Source organism: Xyrauchen texanus, chromosome 3 (assembly GCF_025860055.1).
Source record: "Xyrauchen texanus isolate HMW12.3.18 chromosome 3, RBS_HiC_50CHRs, whole genome shotgun sequence".
NCBI classification, from domain to species: Eukaryota; Metazoa; Chordata; class Actinopteri; order Cypriniformes; family Catostomidae; genus Xyrauchen; species Xyrauchen texanus.
In genome coordinates, this window is record NC_068278.1 from 45,256,180 (window position 1) to 45,272,339 (window position 16,160).

General features: G+C 38.3%; 2 protein-coding genes across 3 annotated transcripts in view; both read right to left on the reverse strand.

Moving 5' to 3' along the window:
* LOC127621853 (uncharacterized) overlaps nt 1–6,255 on the reverse strand; it is a 6,630-nt gene extending 375 nt beyond the window's left edge. Inside the window, exons 1-16 of the mRNA XM_052095631.1 lie at nt 6,056–6,255; nt 5,479–5,617; nt 5,317–5,394; nt 4,859–5,230; nt 4,598–4,693; nt 4,287–4,516; nt 3,906–4,084; nt 3,727–3,814; nt 3,180–3,527; nt 2,947–3,064; nt 2,379–2,470; nt 2,177–2,291; nt 1,957–2,046; nt 1,396–1,557; nt 925–1,104; nt 1–833 (exon numbers count right to left, since the gene is read on the reverse strand). The exon at nt 1–833 is cut by the window's left edge and continues 375 nt beyond it. Coding sequence (XP_051951591.1) covers nt 628–833; nt 925–1,104; nt 1,396–1,557; nt 1,957–2,046; nt 2,177–2,291; nt 2,379–2,470; nt 2,947–3,064; nt 3,180–3,527; nt 3,727–3,814; nt 3,906–4,084; nt 4,287–4,516; nt 4,598–4,693; nt 4,859–5,230; nt 5,317–5,394; nt 5,479–5,617; nt 6,056–6,118 — 2,556 coding nt within the window. The 5' untranslated portion in view covers nt 6,119–6,255 and the 3' untranslated portion in view covers nt 1–627. The remainder of the gene's footprint in view (nt 834–924; nt 1,105–1,395; nt 1,558–1,956; nt 2,047–2,176; nt 2,292–2,378; nt 2,471–2,946; nt 3,065–3,179; nt 3,528–3,726; nt 3,815–3,905; nt 4,085–4,286; nt 4,517–4,597; nt 4,694–4,858; nt 5,231–5,316; nt 5,395–5,478; nt 5,618–6,055) is intronic.
* Nucleotides 6,256–7,202: 947 nt separating this feature from the next.
* prps1a (phosphoribosyl pyrophosphate synthetase 1A) lies at nt 7,203–14,355 on the reverse strand. 2 transcript variants are annotated; one of them, XM_052095663.1, is made up of 7 exons: nt 14,079–14,355; nt 13,123–13,306; nt 12,446–12,544; nt 12,051–12,175; nt 9,335–9,508; nt 9,022–9,181; nt 7,203–8,743 (listed from the first exon to the last, which is right to left on the reverse strand). In XM_052095663.1, the coding sequence occupies exons 1-7, from the start codon at nt 14,198–14,200 to the stop codon at nt 8,651–8,653; spliced, it is 957 nt and encodes a 318-aa protein (XP_051951623.1). In that variant the 5' UTR covers nt 14,201–14,355; the 3' UTR covers nt 7,203–8,650. The 2 variants fall into 2 exon arrangements, with proteins under 2 accessions (XP_051951623.1, XP_051951614.1); XM_052095654.1 differs by having other exon boundaries at nt 13,117–13,306.
* Nucleotides 14,356–16,160: the final 1,805 nt, after the last annotated feature.

Consider the following 16,160-nt stretch of genomic DNA (forward strand, 5'->3'; position numbering starts at 1 on the left):
AGAGAGCAAGAGAGTGTGAGTGAATGAGTGAGAGAGAGTGAGTGAGAGAGCAAGAGAGTGTGAGTGAATGAGTGAGAGTGAGTGAGAGAGAGTGAGTAAGAGAGCAAGAGAGTGTGAGTGAATGAGTGAGAGAGAGTGAGTGAGAGAGCAAGAGAGTGTGAGTGAATGAGTGAGAGTGAGTGAGTAAGAGAGCAAGAGAGTGTGAGTGAATGAGTGAGAGTGAGTGAGTAAGAGAGCAAGAGAGTGTGAGTGAATGAGTGAGAGAGAGAGAGTGAGAGTGAGAGAGTGAGAGTGAGACTACAACTACAGTGAAGCTATGTAGGGATGCGCAATACATTTCAACCAAAAATGTAATCCTAAAAAAAAAAAGGCCAAGGTAATTTGTCATGTTTGACAGTTGTGAATCACCAGTGATTGGGTTGGGCCAGAGGGTGGGGACTAATGGGCTATAATAATGGGTTTTTATAGTTTCATTGGAATTTGCAGTACATGCTCTAAACAAAGAAATCTTACAACAGCAGTAAAATAGGCTCAGGTTTCACATACAAGTTATTACAGCACTGACGTTTGGGTTCAACACACTGTGAAGACATCTTCTTAGAGTCATACACATCATCTCCCTAATAACTACTCTCCCAGTTCCTCATCAGTTGAGGAAGTATTCTCTAAGTCTTCCTCTTCAGAGAAGTCATCTAAGGACAATGTTTGCAGTCCAAGAATACTTTTGTATGTTGTGCGTGCTGTAGCCAGTTGTGCTTCAACTTCACACAATCTTCTCTTCAGCACACAGAGTAGTCCCTCACGTCCTTTCTCCATTAAGCCCTCTGTACTGCCTGAGAATGTGACATTAAAATATAAAGAAATGAGCCAATGGTTACCAGAGAAGCAAATTGAAGAAAAAGACTAACTATTTATTGTCCTTACATTTCCCATTGGTGTCTTCAGTGAGCTGAAAGGTAAACTCTTCAATCAGTCCAGCAACACTCCTCACATACTCAATGTGCTGCTTGACTTCGCGAACCACAATAACTTCTTCTTCTTTCAGTCTAGCCAGCAGCATTACCTTGTCAAACACATTTTTTTTCCTCTCCATTTCACCATGACCTGCAATATATTACATCAAAGTGTTATCTTACAACCTCCTATAAAAATATTGGGACAGAATATATTTTGCATGCTGTACTACTACAATAGATAAATAAACCCTGACAGGATGAGATAGAACCCCAGCGCTTCGCGAAGGGGTTCGATCACATCCATTTACAAATTACAGCATTCTTTTTTTTTTGCATATTGCCCAGTGTCTCAAATTTTTTTTACATCAGATTCCATATTTACAGCAAGATGTGTGCATCAAACAATTTGTATTCAGTGCATTTCAGAGGAAGTACTTACATTCCCATGGCCAGGAGTAGTTGTCCACAGCCAGGAGTTCATTGGGAGGAGGCAGTTTTTCAACTTCCCCCACAGTAGCATTGTGGTCATTGATGGCAACTTCCAAGGCTTTCTTCTCAACAGCAATCTTTCTTCTCAGTTGATGCCTTCGCTTATTCCCACCTACAATGAGAAACACAAAATGAGTGTGCATTCACACGATGACTACACAAAAGCACCATACAAAATAAGACTTCACAATATGCATGTATGTGTTATGATTATTGTGACAGATGTTGTGTGATCACTTTTGCATCACAAGTTTCATTATCATTTGAAAACTTTGGAATTTTTTTTTAGGAATCAATTTTAAACAATCATATTTTTTTATTGATATTGCACTCAAACTTATTATGATTTTGACAGTTTTTCAGTATGCTGCCCTGACTTGTAGTAAACCTACTTCAAAAGATGTTTTTTTTTATTTTTTATAAATTACTTTGCTATTTTTACTATGTATAAATCAGTAGTGAATTCATTTTTTCACAAATCTGCATTATTAATGGCCTTTTCTGCTCTCACCAGACTGACGATACAGCTGAAATTTTCGCTGTTTGATGCCCAAATATAGCCCCTCGATGGTCCTCTGCAGATCATTTTGGATTGTTGCTCCTTTGGACGACAACAAACAAATTAATTAAAGCCCATTTCAGTTTACAATCAGCCTCTTTTCAGATCCCCTGTACAAGAGCAGAGCCAATGATTCTTTAAAATATGCCATCAAATAATTTTTTCAAAGTACCTGAGGTCCACTGCTGAACATCAGACACCCACTGCTGGACTGTGTCTTGCTGTAGAGATAACTCAGCAGTGAGTTTCTCCAGGTCCTTTGTTGCCTCTGCAATCCTTTGTACAGTCTATCCGAAATAAATATCCGTGTTAACAAATGCTGAGACATAATTTAAAAACAAAAATGTTATTATACATATTTGCCTAGTTAGTACCTTGATGTATCTTTTGGCCAGTGTCCGGTCAAGGTTTTCTGCCTTTCGCTTGTTCCAGCCACTTGCCTGGATTGTTAGCATGTCTGTGCGAACTTGACACACAATGTATGTTCAGTAATTTAGGTGCACAGTGAGGACCAAATGTCAGATACTACATTGATCATTCTCTAGTATTGTCACATAAACCTGGAAATAATCATACACTTAATTTACATTTACATTTATGCATTTGGCAGACGCTTTTATCCAAAGCGACTTACATTGCATTTCAAGGTACATATTTACCTTCTTAACATTTACAATCTTATCAGTTCTTGCTTTCCCTGGGAATCGAACCCATGACCTTGGCGTTTCAAGCGCCAACGCTCTACTGTTTAAGCAACAGGAAATTAATGTGTCAGAAGTTAAATTATTATAAAGAGAATCCTGATCGGTGTAAAAGTGCTGACTAGACAGTTGTTTTCTAAGGAAGCACCTATGCATGGAACTCTAAAATGCAAAGGCCGAGCATCAGTGTTCAAATCCCTTGGTCTCAATTTGGACACAACTATACATGATAAATGCTTACCAGCTTTTGACATGTACTTGGAACATATGGCTGCTCGGGAGAGGAAGCTGTTAACCTGTTCAACCTCCTCCCCGATTGTTGTTCCAGCTCCTTCTTGATTGCGTCCCCCCCATTTTAACTGTAACACATTTACATGAATGTTATCATTTGGAAAACAACAAGTAGGGGCAGAGGACAGACAATCATAATGTGTGGTACAAATGGTAAGAAATACATCTAAATGTCATTATTACCTCACACATCCATGAATGCGCTTTTGCATGCATGATGGAGAGAAATGGGCGCATGTTCAGCAAGTCCTCCAACTCTGGACAGTGGTCCACAACTTTCTGCAGATATGGCCAATATTTGCAGACCACATCAGAGCAAAAAAACTGGACGGTCTGTGAAGCTAGCTGTTTCTGGAGATATAATGGGTATGCAAATATTTCTCCACGGAACATATTCAGTCCCTTCAGCAAAACCCCATGACGGCAGACAGCAACTTCAACACCTTCCTCGTCTAGTTTGCTTGCAGACTTGTTGGCGGACTCTCGTGCTGCGGTCCACTGACCCGCACCACATCTCCCTTTCCCTGGATTCTTAAACAGATGAGGGAAAATACAGACATTTACATTTTACAAAATAAGCTGTAAATCATGGTATTATGGCATTTGATGCAGTAATGCCACTCTATTACTTAAAACAAATAAGTTTTACATTTTGAAAAAAAAACTGGCAAGCATTCATAAAAATGTGAAATTGTGGTGTTACACATGAAGAAATATAAATTTAGCTTACATGTCCAGTTGTTCCATGGATGTAATCAACAAAGGAGGACACCTCAGCATCATTGGCCAAAAAGACTCCATCAAAAAACCCATCAGGTCTTGAAAGAAATATATAGATGTGGGTTAAATTTACTGTATAAAAGTAATTTGTGGCTCACTAGCATTTCATTGTACATGAATGTTACACACCCTGGTTGACTTTTGAAACGATATAATTTGCGGTTCCCATCCACTGCAACTGCCAACATGGAGGGTGTGCATGCAGGGCACTGAAAATGCTGGACCTGAGACAGCTTGTCAACCTCAAATTTGGCATAGGTCCATTCGAGGAAGGCCCTCTGCATTGTGTCCCCACATATCTTACCACTCTGAGAGCAAAAGTGAAAAGACAAAACAAAACAGTATGTAAGTGTTTCGAAGGTTGGCTTCAGACCGTGGTCATGACGAAGAAAGGGCTCTGTCAAGAAATATGTGCTGAAACTTTGGGGATTGTAAGAACAAGTCCTAACAATGAATCAGTTATTTAAAAGGTGATCCAAACAAGATAACTTAAATGATGAGTCCACTCACTCGCCCGAAGAGTTTTGTACGACACTCGAGCATGCTGACAAAAGCTTGTCTCGACATCCCTGGGGCAGTGATTTTTAGATCCTCATACGTGGTGAACAAGTCCACCATGTACAAGGTCTCAAAATTGACAGTGGCTGGCCAGTAACCACTTTCAACCAGATCACTTATGGTCACTGGCAAGGTTTTTCCACAGGAGCAGTTTACTGATGGAAGGAAGAGGTTGTATCTTCCTGAAATTTCAGAGAAAAACAATTATCTCTTGTTCACAAGAAACAAAAAACACAATATGAAGAAAAAAAAAAAAACTTTACCATTCATTCCAATTAAAATAACTGGCTTTCCCTTGGAAAAGCTTGTTTGCCCAGTGGAGCAGTCGCAGCAGGGAGGAACGATTGGTAACATGCAATCTAAAATGCAGAATTAGTTTACATATTAGAGTAAATGAAACCAAAAACTCAACAGTGAGGGTGTTGTTTCTATCAAACAAAACTTCATCCAGCATGTTTGTTGGAGTAAACCAGGGTTTGTGTAAAATGTAAAACAGCCTATATAACTGGAGACTTAAAAACTACCTTTTTCATGATAGGAGAATTTCCCTCCCTCATGCTGCTGAACAAAAGTGGATGGTGGCAGGTGTCTGAAGAACCCCTCCACCATGGATGCTCTGTTATGAAGCACCAGGGCCTCATGTGTGGAAAGGTCACAGGCTGTGCAGTAGAGTGATCGTGGTAAACAGTCCCTACACATCACTACTGCAGCCTTGTGTCCACAATGATGGCAAACCCCCTCCTTGGGCTTCTCAGATGATAACATATTGTTCACCATGAAGGGCCTCATTACTGTCCAATTCTCCAGAGAGGAAGTTTGCCTGTTCCTCCAGTGTGAGGGGAGAGGTTGTTCAGCACCACTTCCCAAGAGGTCTCGGACATCTTGAATGAGGGAGTCTGAAAATGAAAAGGGAAGAAGGCAATGGTAAATCTGGGCAATTACCACATAACAAATGAGGAAAGAAGTATTAAGGGAAAAAAACCTAAATTTTCGATGGTCACAGTGTCTTCAGTTGTGCTGGTAGACGGAGCACAGGAAGGTGTAACGCTTGCTGAAGAAACTGCAAAAATATGAATATCCATTTAGAACTTGTTCAATGAATAATGAATGCAACTACTGATGAAAAAACAAACAAAAAACCAACCAGTAACTGAATCTCGCTTTCGTTTCTCCCCAGCTCTACATCTTTTTGGCAGAGAATGACCATCTTTGTCCTCATCAAGCCAAACACACAGCTTTGTGGATTGTTTTGACCCTCTTTTAGTGTGTCCATGCTGATCCACCTAAATAAACAATTGAGCCACAGAATAAACCACCACACACCAAGGTTATCGCCACCTACAAACATATCATTATAAAACCAATGTTATAATATTACATTGTAAAAATTCAGTCTAACGGTTGTGGTCCTGTACTGTACTGACAGATTTAGAAAACACTTTCTACATTAAAAAAAGTGAAAGTGAAGCGTTTTGACAGAATATTAAATTAAACTCTCACTGGCTCTAACGTGTGAACTCAGCTCAGCACTATAGCTTGCATTTAAATAAAGACATTGAACCAGGTAGGCCTACTGTATAGGTGCACTTTGTTTGGAGTGTTTTCAGTTTTGCACCTTGATATTTCTTCCCTGCTATACATCAGAGTCTATTATGGTCTTAGACCTGGTAATTAGCATGTAATTAGTATGCTTTTTCCACCACTGTGATAATGTTATTTACCTTGCACTCATCCAGGAAAGCATCAACCAGGAATATGGCATCTTCGGGGTCAAGTTTATTCATTTGTTCAGCTTGGTCGAGTTATTTTTCCACGCTTCCTTTTCCTCCTTGTTTACCTGTTCCTCCTTGCTTACCTTTTCCTGCTTCTTTTCCCTCGTTTCTTCTTCTTCTTCTTCATGGGGGAATGACGCGTCAGTCTCTCTCTTTCGCGCGATTTCGGACACAATCGGTCTCTCTCGTGCGATCTCGGACACATTCGGTCTCTCTCGCGCTTGCGGAGTCCGCTCCCCACTCAACTGAACTTTTTTTTATTTATACTCAAACGTCTCTGCGAATTATTGACTGGCGTAATAATTGCGCGACACAACGAATCGATAATGAAATTCGATGCCAACTCTTTTAATAATCGAATTTTATCGATTCGTTGTTGCAGCCCTAGTCCATAGCAACCAAAACGTATCAGTTTCACATTATTCTGGCGAGATCTGAAAAATCTTCGCTACAACGAGCAAGCGAGTGCTTATGTACATTCACTGAGTGAATATTATTCACATATAATATATATTTCTCGCTAGAAATGTAATCAAAACTTATTTTTATGCAGAAACTAACTCAAAATATTGATTTTTTTCACTAAAAATGAGAGAAATGTCCGCCATGTTTTTTGTTCTCACGGCAGGAATCTTGAAAGTCACGTGACTTGGACGCAAACGAATAGGCAAAAAAAAACGTAACAGTCATACAATTCAAGGGCCATTATTGTAACCCCTCTACGTTTTGCACTTTGGACCAATGTAGTCAGGGTACGTTTTTATATGAGACTGGGTTGGATGTGTAGGTCCCCCTCGTGCCGCCAAAACAGCATCTCAGAATAGTTAATCTCGCCACAAGTGTACAGTGCGATTATCGGAATTACCGAAGACTTCGTCAGTTCGAAACATTCGGAGTAAATTAGACACTGTTGTGTGTGAAAATCCCAGGAGATCAGCAGTTACAGAAATACTCAAACCAGCACATCGGACAACACGTCATCCATGCGATTATCTAATCAGCCAATAATGCAGATACGGTGTCAGGAGCTTCAGTTAATGTTCAACTCAACCATCAGAATGGGGGAAAATTAGATCTAAGTGATTTGGACCATGGCACGATTGTTGGTGCCAATTGCGTAGGTTTCAGTATTTCTGTAACTGCTGATCTCCTGGGATTTTCACACACAACAGTCTCTAATCTTTACTCTGAATGGTTGGGAGGAAATAAGACAAAAAGACAGATGTGCAGGTTTTTTTTTCTTTCTTAAAAGCTTTACATTCTAACACAATACAGTTTTCGGATTACTTTTTCCTTCGTTAAGGCAATCGGTATATTGACCAATCAAATTTAGTCTTACCCACCGAACTCAGACAGGTGAGACCATTCCAGTGAAAGCATTCAGACATGTAGTTATTGGTATTTTATCTGATTTGGCCAAAGTAGCATGGATAAGAAACATACTTAAAAGACGAAACACACGGACACAGACATATGCAAACGGCAAAAATTACATGCGAGCTGCGTCATCCTTTTAAGTCACTATGACCCATAAACAAAGAGTTTTATGTACTCTAGTAAGAGATCATCTACATTATTTCCTTGTTATTCCAGTACATAAAATTCACAACGTGTTTCTGGGATAAAGTGTCTTAAATTGATGGGAGCAGGTTGCGAATTATTGATTGACAATAGCCAATAGCAATTGTCTGGGTTTAGTCAAAACTTCAGAGCAGCGTCCACAAGCAGTCAAAAACGCTGCCCGGCTGTAAACAAACATCAAAAACATTTAATAACAACATATTTAAAAAAAAAAAAAAATGATGACCTAATATTCCATGGAGCTCTTGGCTTTCACCATTTCAAAAGACTCTGAAAAGATGAAATCTATTCAAGTTACAAAAATAATCAAACTGAAACCTGAGAAAAGAAAAAAAAAAAAACATTTACCAGAGTATCCCAAGTACTGTGTTTCCAAATGTTCCAGCTGCCACTGCAACAACATTCTAAAGAAGTGTAACCCATTTCCAGCAATAACAGCAGTTACCTATTGGCTATACACATCTTAACAATTAGATACTAATACAGAACTGTATCTAATCAATTTCTGAGCTTAAATGCCAAAAAAAATCAGCATTGGAGGAAATACGCCGCAGCAGTTGTTGTATTTTGTTCCCAAATTACAGGTGTTAAATAATTAATTTCTGAGGCAGAAATAACACATTGTGACATTCAAGAAAATCCTTTAGTATAACACGTAGGTACATATAACCTGCATGTTAGACTAGGGGCAAAATCCACTGAGTGAAGTGTATTAGATGGAAATGATAGGCGTACAGAGCTGTTAGATATGAACAATATTATTTCAAAACACGCAGCAGCAAAGGGGAGCTGTGTGTAGCTGTAGAGAGTTCTTTCACTGTCCAGGAATAAGCTTTAATGTCAGAAGCGAAATTATATGTGTCTTATAAGGGTACATAGTTTAACAGGCCCAGAACTGACTCTGCCTCATGAGTTTATATTAAGTGATTGTGTGTGAACAGATGGCACATGTAGGCGTGTGAGTTATAAGGGCACATGGCTGAACAGGTAGGACACAGACTCCCCATTATGTGTCCGTCTGATTGCTTCTGCCAGGATCATAGAAATGTCAATCACCTGGAGAGAGGGAGAACAAAATTCTTAGTCTTAGTGCAGATAGACAGGGCAGACATACTCAAACATAAAAGCAATGATAATAACACATTAATAATACAGCAGAATAAAATAATATAAATAGCAATATTCTTCAGGACTTTAAAACTGGATAATGTGGTTATATATATATATATATATATATATATATATATATATATATATATGATAAAGTAAAATAAATAAATAATGTATAGAAATTTATGATTTAAAAGGTTTTCTATTGTATAACATTTCTGTACCTGAATCTTGTTACAGTGTTTGATTTTGTCCTCCTGTGGAATTGTGTTGGTGACCACGACGGCCTCAAAGTTGGCATTGTTGATCCGAGAAATGGCAGGACCAGAGAAGATACCATGAGTCAAGATGGCATACACTTTGGTGGCTCCAGCAGACACCAGTCTAAGTAGACAGACACACATGATTATATAAACACATGCAAATAAAACACACACACGCCGGCCTAGCTGAATGCATTACAGATAACCAAGTCAATTCCAGATGTGTAGGGGAGGTTTGTAAGAATGTGCCCGTGTATAGTGTGTGTCCCCTCACTTGTCAGCCGCATGGCAAACCGTCCCACATGTATCTGCCATGTCATCCACTAAAATGGCCACTCTGTCCTTTACGTCCCCAACCAGCACCATCCGATCTACCTCATTCGCCTTCTTCCGCTCCTTATGGATCAATGCAAAGTCCACGTTCAGCCGATCAGCGATGGACGTCACTCTGACAAACCAATACACAATCTTTATGTAACATTCTGAAATGTGGCAGTGAATGCTTTCAGCTTCTCTGTAGAATCACATGTTACAGAGTCCCCATGCAAATCATTTCAGTATAAACATATGTACACTCCATTGTGCATCAGCTCACTCATATTAAAGCTAGTACATAATTTTTTGGATGTTAAACTACTTTCTCTCATCCATGTAAGCCATTCATAGGTTAATTTCACTAAACTCTGTGGCACTATAAAACATTTATTCACTTTGTTTGAGCATTCAGACATAGCAACATTGGCTCAAACAATGGTGTGAGTTTGGGATGGGATGATCTGTTTGCCTAAACAAAAAGTGTATTCAGGAAACCAGTTTGAAAATGATACTTTTTGCAATTCCATTTGGTGACGCTAGTGTCACAGAAATTGCATACTTCACCTTTAAATACAAAATTCAAAAGAATGTCTTAAAGTGCTACAAAGGGGGGCGCTGTAGGCAAGTCAATGTCTCCATAAACAAGCCACATGTTGAAATCAGTATGGTTAAGCTAAATAGGCTAGATTTGTGAAGACAAAAACATAATTTATAAAATTACAAGATTATCTCTATACAAACACACAATCACATACACCTAAAATTTTCTGTACATTCGGTTGAGAATAAAAAACAACAACAATCGATGTGACATTTGCCAAGCCATTCACTGTTAGCAAAGGGTTAAACTCAACTAAAGCCTGACATTTCCCTACCATCCACACCTAAGAGTAAAACACACTCATCTCCATTGTCTTAAAGAGTCTGATCATTTTTAACATTATAAACTATATTTCACCACATTTACAAATATTGTAATCGGCTCAAAAATGTGAACTTTTTTCCAGACTTTTCATATATGTACTATCAGAGGAAAAAATATTTATCTGTAACTCTGAGTTGTAAACTCATCTCAAGTTTCGGTTCACGATACTTTAAACACCCTGAATCAAGAAATGTTAAGATTGAATTGAAGATTTTTCTTTTTAATTATTACTTTTAAAAGACATATGCTACTATTGTTCTTAAATGCTAAATAATCCAGAGCTGTACTAGGAATAAATATCCAAAAACTGTATCTATAATTCTGCTTACTGAAAATATGGAATTATGTTAGATACATAAGCTGCTTACTCACGGTCACTGATTACACACATTTAAAATAAAACATTTATTTTTCTAAAATAATATAGTCTCTGATTACATATAATTATTCTTTAAAAATATATATATACATATTTAATGGAAGTGCATGCTTATAAAGTTAAATAATAATTTACTGATAAAATAAATCAGACATTACAGTTCCCATTAGGACTATATTCCCCCATAGCATTTTTATACATAATATTCAGCATTATACGTAGGCTTAGGACGTGGATAGAACAGATGCTAAAACAAAAATAAATAAAATGTATTATATTTAATATATATATAAATATAGATATATGTTTAAGTATCTCCATGATGCGCATCGTCACATTTCTGAACCATGATGTATAGTGCCACAATAAACCGCTACACCCCTAGTATGCAGTCATGAAAACAGAGACCCTCCACTCGAAATCCCAACACAAGCGGTCAAGGTGCAAATTACCATGTATGGCGATGGCACCTGCCCACTTGCGTTCGGATTGCCTGAAATGCTCCTTTAATACCAGACAATAAACAGGACACACACAGCAGCAGAGTAAGAGAGAGAGAGAGTTGTCAAAACTGAAGCAGTAGTTTTCTTGTTTTAATTGGTCAAAAAGATGGACAGCATTTGGAATTATCAGTAAAACAAATTCACACACAACAAAAACATTAGTATCGTATCGCTTTATAAGATATTCATTTAACCACTGGAGTCGTATGGATTACATTAATGCAGATTTTCTGTGCTTTTTGGAGCATCAAAAATAGTGTTACCATCCACATCCATTATAAAGGACCATCTGAGCTATTTTTCTTCAAATGTTATCTGCTGAAGAAAGGAAGACATGTACATCTGGGATGGTATTAGGGTGAGTAAATTATGAGAGAATTTTCATTTTTGGGTCAACTATCCCTTTAAGTGTAAATATCAGTTAGCAAGTTAAGACTTTCTAAAACTATCTGAGAGCAGAAAGGTCTCAGGATAGACTGAACAACCTGGCACTCTTCATTTCAGAAATGTGATTGTGACTTTGCCAACAAGAAAACTCACATTTAATCATGCATTATTTATATTGTTTGTTGGCAGGTTTTCTTTTAAAAATGTATTGCTTGATGTAAACAATATTTGTGTTAGAAAAACAAATTGTGAATTAGCACTGTTAAATATCCATCTAAAATGTTTATACTGGATATTATCCCCACCACAAACCCAAATTGGGCAGGAGGCCCTAAAATAGTTCAGTGCCCGGGCCACAAATTTGGTGCTACACCCCTGCCCGGTGTACTATAAGTGAGAAGTATAGAGTAGTGTGAATGAGAATGACAGTGTGTAAAGAATGTGTTTGAGAAACAAAAAATAGGGGGGAGAGAAAACACACCTCTTGGCTCCACCAGCATCAGGAGAAACAATGGTGCAATTCTTCCATTCATTGATGTTTTCTTTTATCCATTTGAGGACTGCCGGCTCAGCGTACAGGTTATCAACCGGGATGTCAAAGAACCCCTAACAATACAAACAACATAGGCAACCTGACAATCTGTGAACAAGTATGAAAACAATTAGGGTGTGAAGGTCCATAACAGTGTAGGATAGGTGGATGTTTATGTATGAAAAACCTAACCAACTCAAAAGACAATGAAGACAAAATACATAAAACTGTCCCTGCACAGTCTCCAGGTCTATCAGAACTATGAAATCTCTCAAAATCTCGATGAAATCAGAACACTCGTCTCTGACAATATGCGTTCATTAAAGATAAGGGTTTGTGTGTACCTGTATTTGAGAGGCATGTAGGTCCATAGTAATGATGTGGTCTGCTCCAGCCACAGACAGCATATTAGCGACCAGCTTGGCTGAGATCGGAGCCCGACTCTACAGAGAAAATCATCACTTATATACATAAACTTATAAATCTCCACCTTCTCTTTCAGATGTGAAAGTGAAGCTAAAGATGTACCACATGTGGCTTTCAAATGTCAAAGTGAAGATTTGGAGTAAAAAATTGATTTAAATTATGATCCGTTTCTTACCCACACCCATCTTATCACTTCTGAAGATATAGATTTAGCCACTGCAGTCATATAGATTAGTTTTATGTTTTCTTTATGATTTTTGGAGCTACAAAAGGTCTGATCACCATTCACATGCATTTTAAGGGCCTCTGAGCTGAGATATTCTTCTAAAAATCATGCGTTAAGCAGAAAAAAGTCAGACATCTGGGATGGCATGAGGGTGAGTAAATGATGAGAATTAAAATTTTTGGGTGAATTATCCCTTTAATTTGCTGAGAATAATAAAGAGGGAAAACAAGAGCCTGACACTGAGGGTCTAGAAGAAACACTTACATGTAGCCCACACATGGATCCAGAAACAGTGATGTTGTTAATGTAAGATTAAGTCAGTGAGTACATGTTAATAGTGAGTAAGCAAACAGTTCCCCTCACCCCCACCTTGTCCTTCTTGTCCTGCCGAGCATAGGGGAAGCAAGGAATGACAGCTGAAACTCTGGACGCTGATGCAATCTTACACGCGTTGATCATGATCAGCAGCTCCATAAGATTGTCGTTGATCTCCCCACAGCCACTCTGGACAATATAGACATCTTCCCCACGCACACTCTCTCCGATCTCTACACTATATACACACACACACAAAGGACACAAAACAAAGACACGGTTGGGCATTAAATCAATAAAGATAACATGCAATAAATCTATATTCATCTGCCTGGTCAAAGGGCAGTATTTGATTTGGGTGATCTTTGAGATGGGTGCCTTTGTGGACAAGACCATGAACAGAAAGAAACCTATAACAAAAACTGAAACTGTTGCAATCTGAATCGGACTTAATTTATCACATTGCAGGGGCAGATAAAGATTGAGAGAGACTAGGTCCACAACCCTTCCACTTATGTAGGGCTAAAATGTCAATTATATACACAGACACATGACCCAACATGATAATTTCATCTCATAATATCATGGTTGTGTACCTGCTTGCTACATCTTAAAATGGCATTTCTTTATGCACTATTATTACGCCTTCTACTATTAAAACTATTAATACAAATAATAATATCAATAGAGCATTTAATGCTATGCTGATGGGATAAGTAATAGCGACATGGCTCCTCACGTGGCAGAGGAGGCCAGATGGGGCATTTAAAATTAGCATTAGCGGGCCCCAGAGTCACATGTTCGCCACAAGTGCATGCTGGGAAGCAGAGTCATTTGACTCAAAGAAACGTATTGTGCCAGACGGCATATTTTAACGCATAAAACTACAAAAGTAAAAAACTATAAGACGGCGCACTGGTCTCCATGTGTTTACCATATAATTTGCCTTCGATAAAAAACATTCCGAGAAAGTATAGTTTCGATTGCTACCCCGACTTGAAATAACTCACCAGGTCTCTTGGTTGCTAAATTTTTTGGTGACAACTTTCCCCAGCTCGAGTCCCAGTCGGTCAGCGATCTTCTGCGACAGATCCGGATGCGAACTGCCGCTAAAAATCTTGATGTTTGGCATTCTGGGATGATCCGTGGTGTCTATGGATGGTAAACAGTGTTTTTTTAAAAACACTGTTAGTTATAAGGATCTCTTTGAAATTAGCGTTAACTTATATAAACTGACTGCAATGGGCCTGATGCTGGTGATCCGCACTGATTCGGGTCCGTCCGCTCTTCAACAGCACTAGTATACTATGTACACCGATAACCCCGCCCACTTGTGTTCTAAACACGCCTACAAACTGGGCTATGATTGGATACATTTCTCAGGGCTGGATGACTGGCAGCGAGAGAGAGAGAGAGAGAAAGAGATAAACATAATGTTTGTTTTTGTTTTTATTAATGTTCTTATCAGAAGCCAAATATTACTTAAAGGAAAATGTTCAGGTACCTAAGTTACAGTGAAACTGCAGCATTTTGTTTGTATTCACGAGTCAAAGATTACACAGCTGAAGTTAGTACCAGATAACCTGAGGTAGGGGAGGTCAGTCTGATGTTTTTCTTGCTCTTTCTTGAATGAGTTTATAATGGAAGTACTTGCAGACCGCAAGCCTCGTTGTAAACATAGCCTCATACATATTAAGAACATATTAAGTATAGCATCATTAAAAAACTCAGCTCGTGTAATGTTCACTATGCTAAAAATATGCAAGAAATGCTGCTTTAATCTCAAAAGATGGTGCTAATGGATATTAATTCCATATAACATAAATAAAGCAGAATAAAAACTAAATGAATTCTAGAACAACTTTATAATAAAATAATAATAATAAAAATAAAAAAAAACCAGCTGGCGTGAATTGGCTCTAAATTCTAACCATATCAGGGTTGCCAACTCTCACGCATCTGGCGTGACACTCACGCATTCATGCGTGAGTGTCACGCCAGATGCGTGATAGTTGGCAACCCTGCCATATGACCTTTTGAGAGACAAGCTGGACATATTATCAGAATCAGGTGTGTGTCATAGACAGAGAACTGTGTCAGATCCAGTAATTTAACCAGATCACTCTCTCCGTGATCAAAATATCTTGATATTCAAAACCAGTCAGCAACTTGTAATTTTAACTCTTCTACCAGCCCAAAAGGCAGGAAGAGGAAGCAGCAGAGCAGGAGACAGGAGATTAGGAAAACTGAGCAAAGTTTATTGAATAATCTTAGATGTGTCTTATTTCATCTGACCAGCACAAATGTAATAAGTGTTAATATAACACGCAAAGACAACGGAAAAGTACTGATTCACAACATTTTCCTGTGACGCTGAAGACCTTGAAACGGAGACAACTCCTTATCTCTAGCATGTGAAGACAATTCAGCACACATTAAACAGAAAAAAGAACATCAAATGTTAAGTAATAAGTAAACATTTATATACAAAATATAAAGGAGTAAATATAAATAGATCCTTCAAAGCACACATGGACTGGAATGATTAAGTGTGAGACCATGCAGCTACAGCCTTCATGTGCAATTTTACAGGGAAAAACAGTTCTCAAATCAATAATGATCAGTCCAACCTTGCTGCTCCTCTTTGGCTTCAGTCAGAGAATAAGACGGAGCACTTGTAGTGTACAACGGCTAAAGGAACCCCGGGGTAAAAGGCACAGTTGATTTTCTTTTCTCTCAAAACTCCATATAGCAACAAAAACCATAGCACTTTCCTAAACACCTGTTTGTCATCACGCACTGCACACATTTCCTGATACAAGGTCTTTGTTTGCAGTGTCTTAAGGCAATTTGATCAAATTTTTAATGCTTTTTAAAATGTTGCAAAATCACAATGGAGATGAATTTGGGGTTTGATGAACAGTCAGATGTGTCTGAAATTAACAGGAAATCACGCACCCTTTTCTGAAGTGTTTATTTTGAGTAAGCATTGTCTTAATTTGTTTCTCAAAAAAGCAACTTGTTGTCTCATAATTATTTGCATTAGTTGACAAATTTTGCACTATATCAATTGCCCCTATATCTACATGATA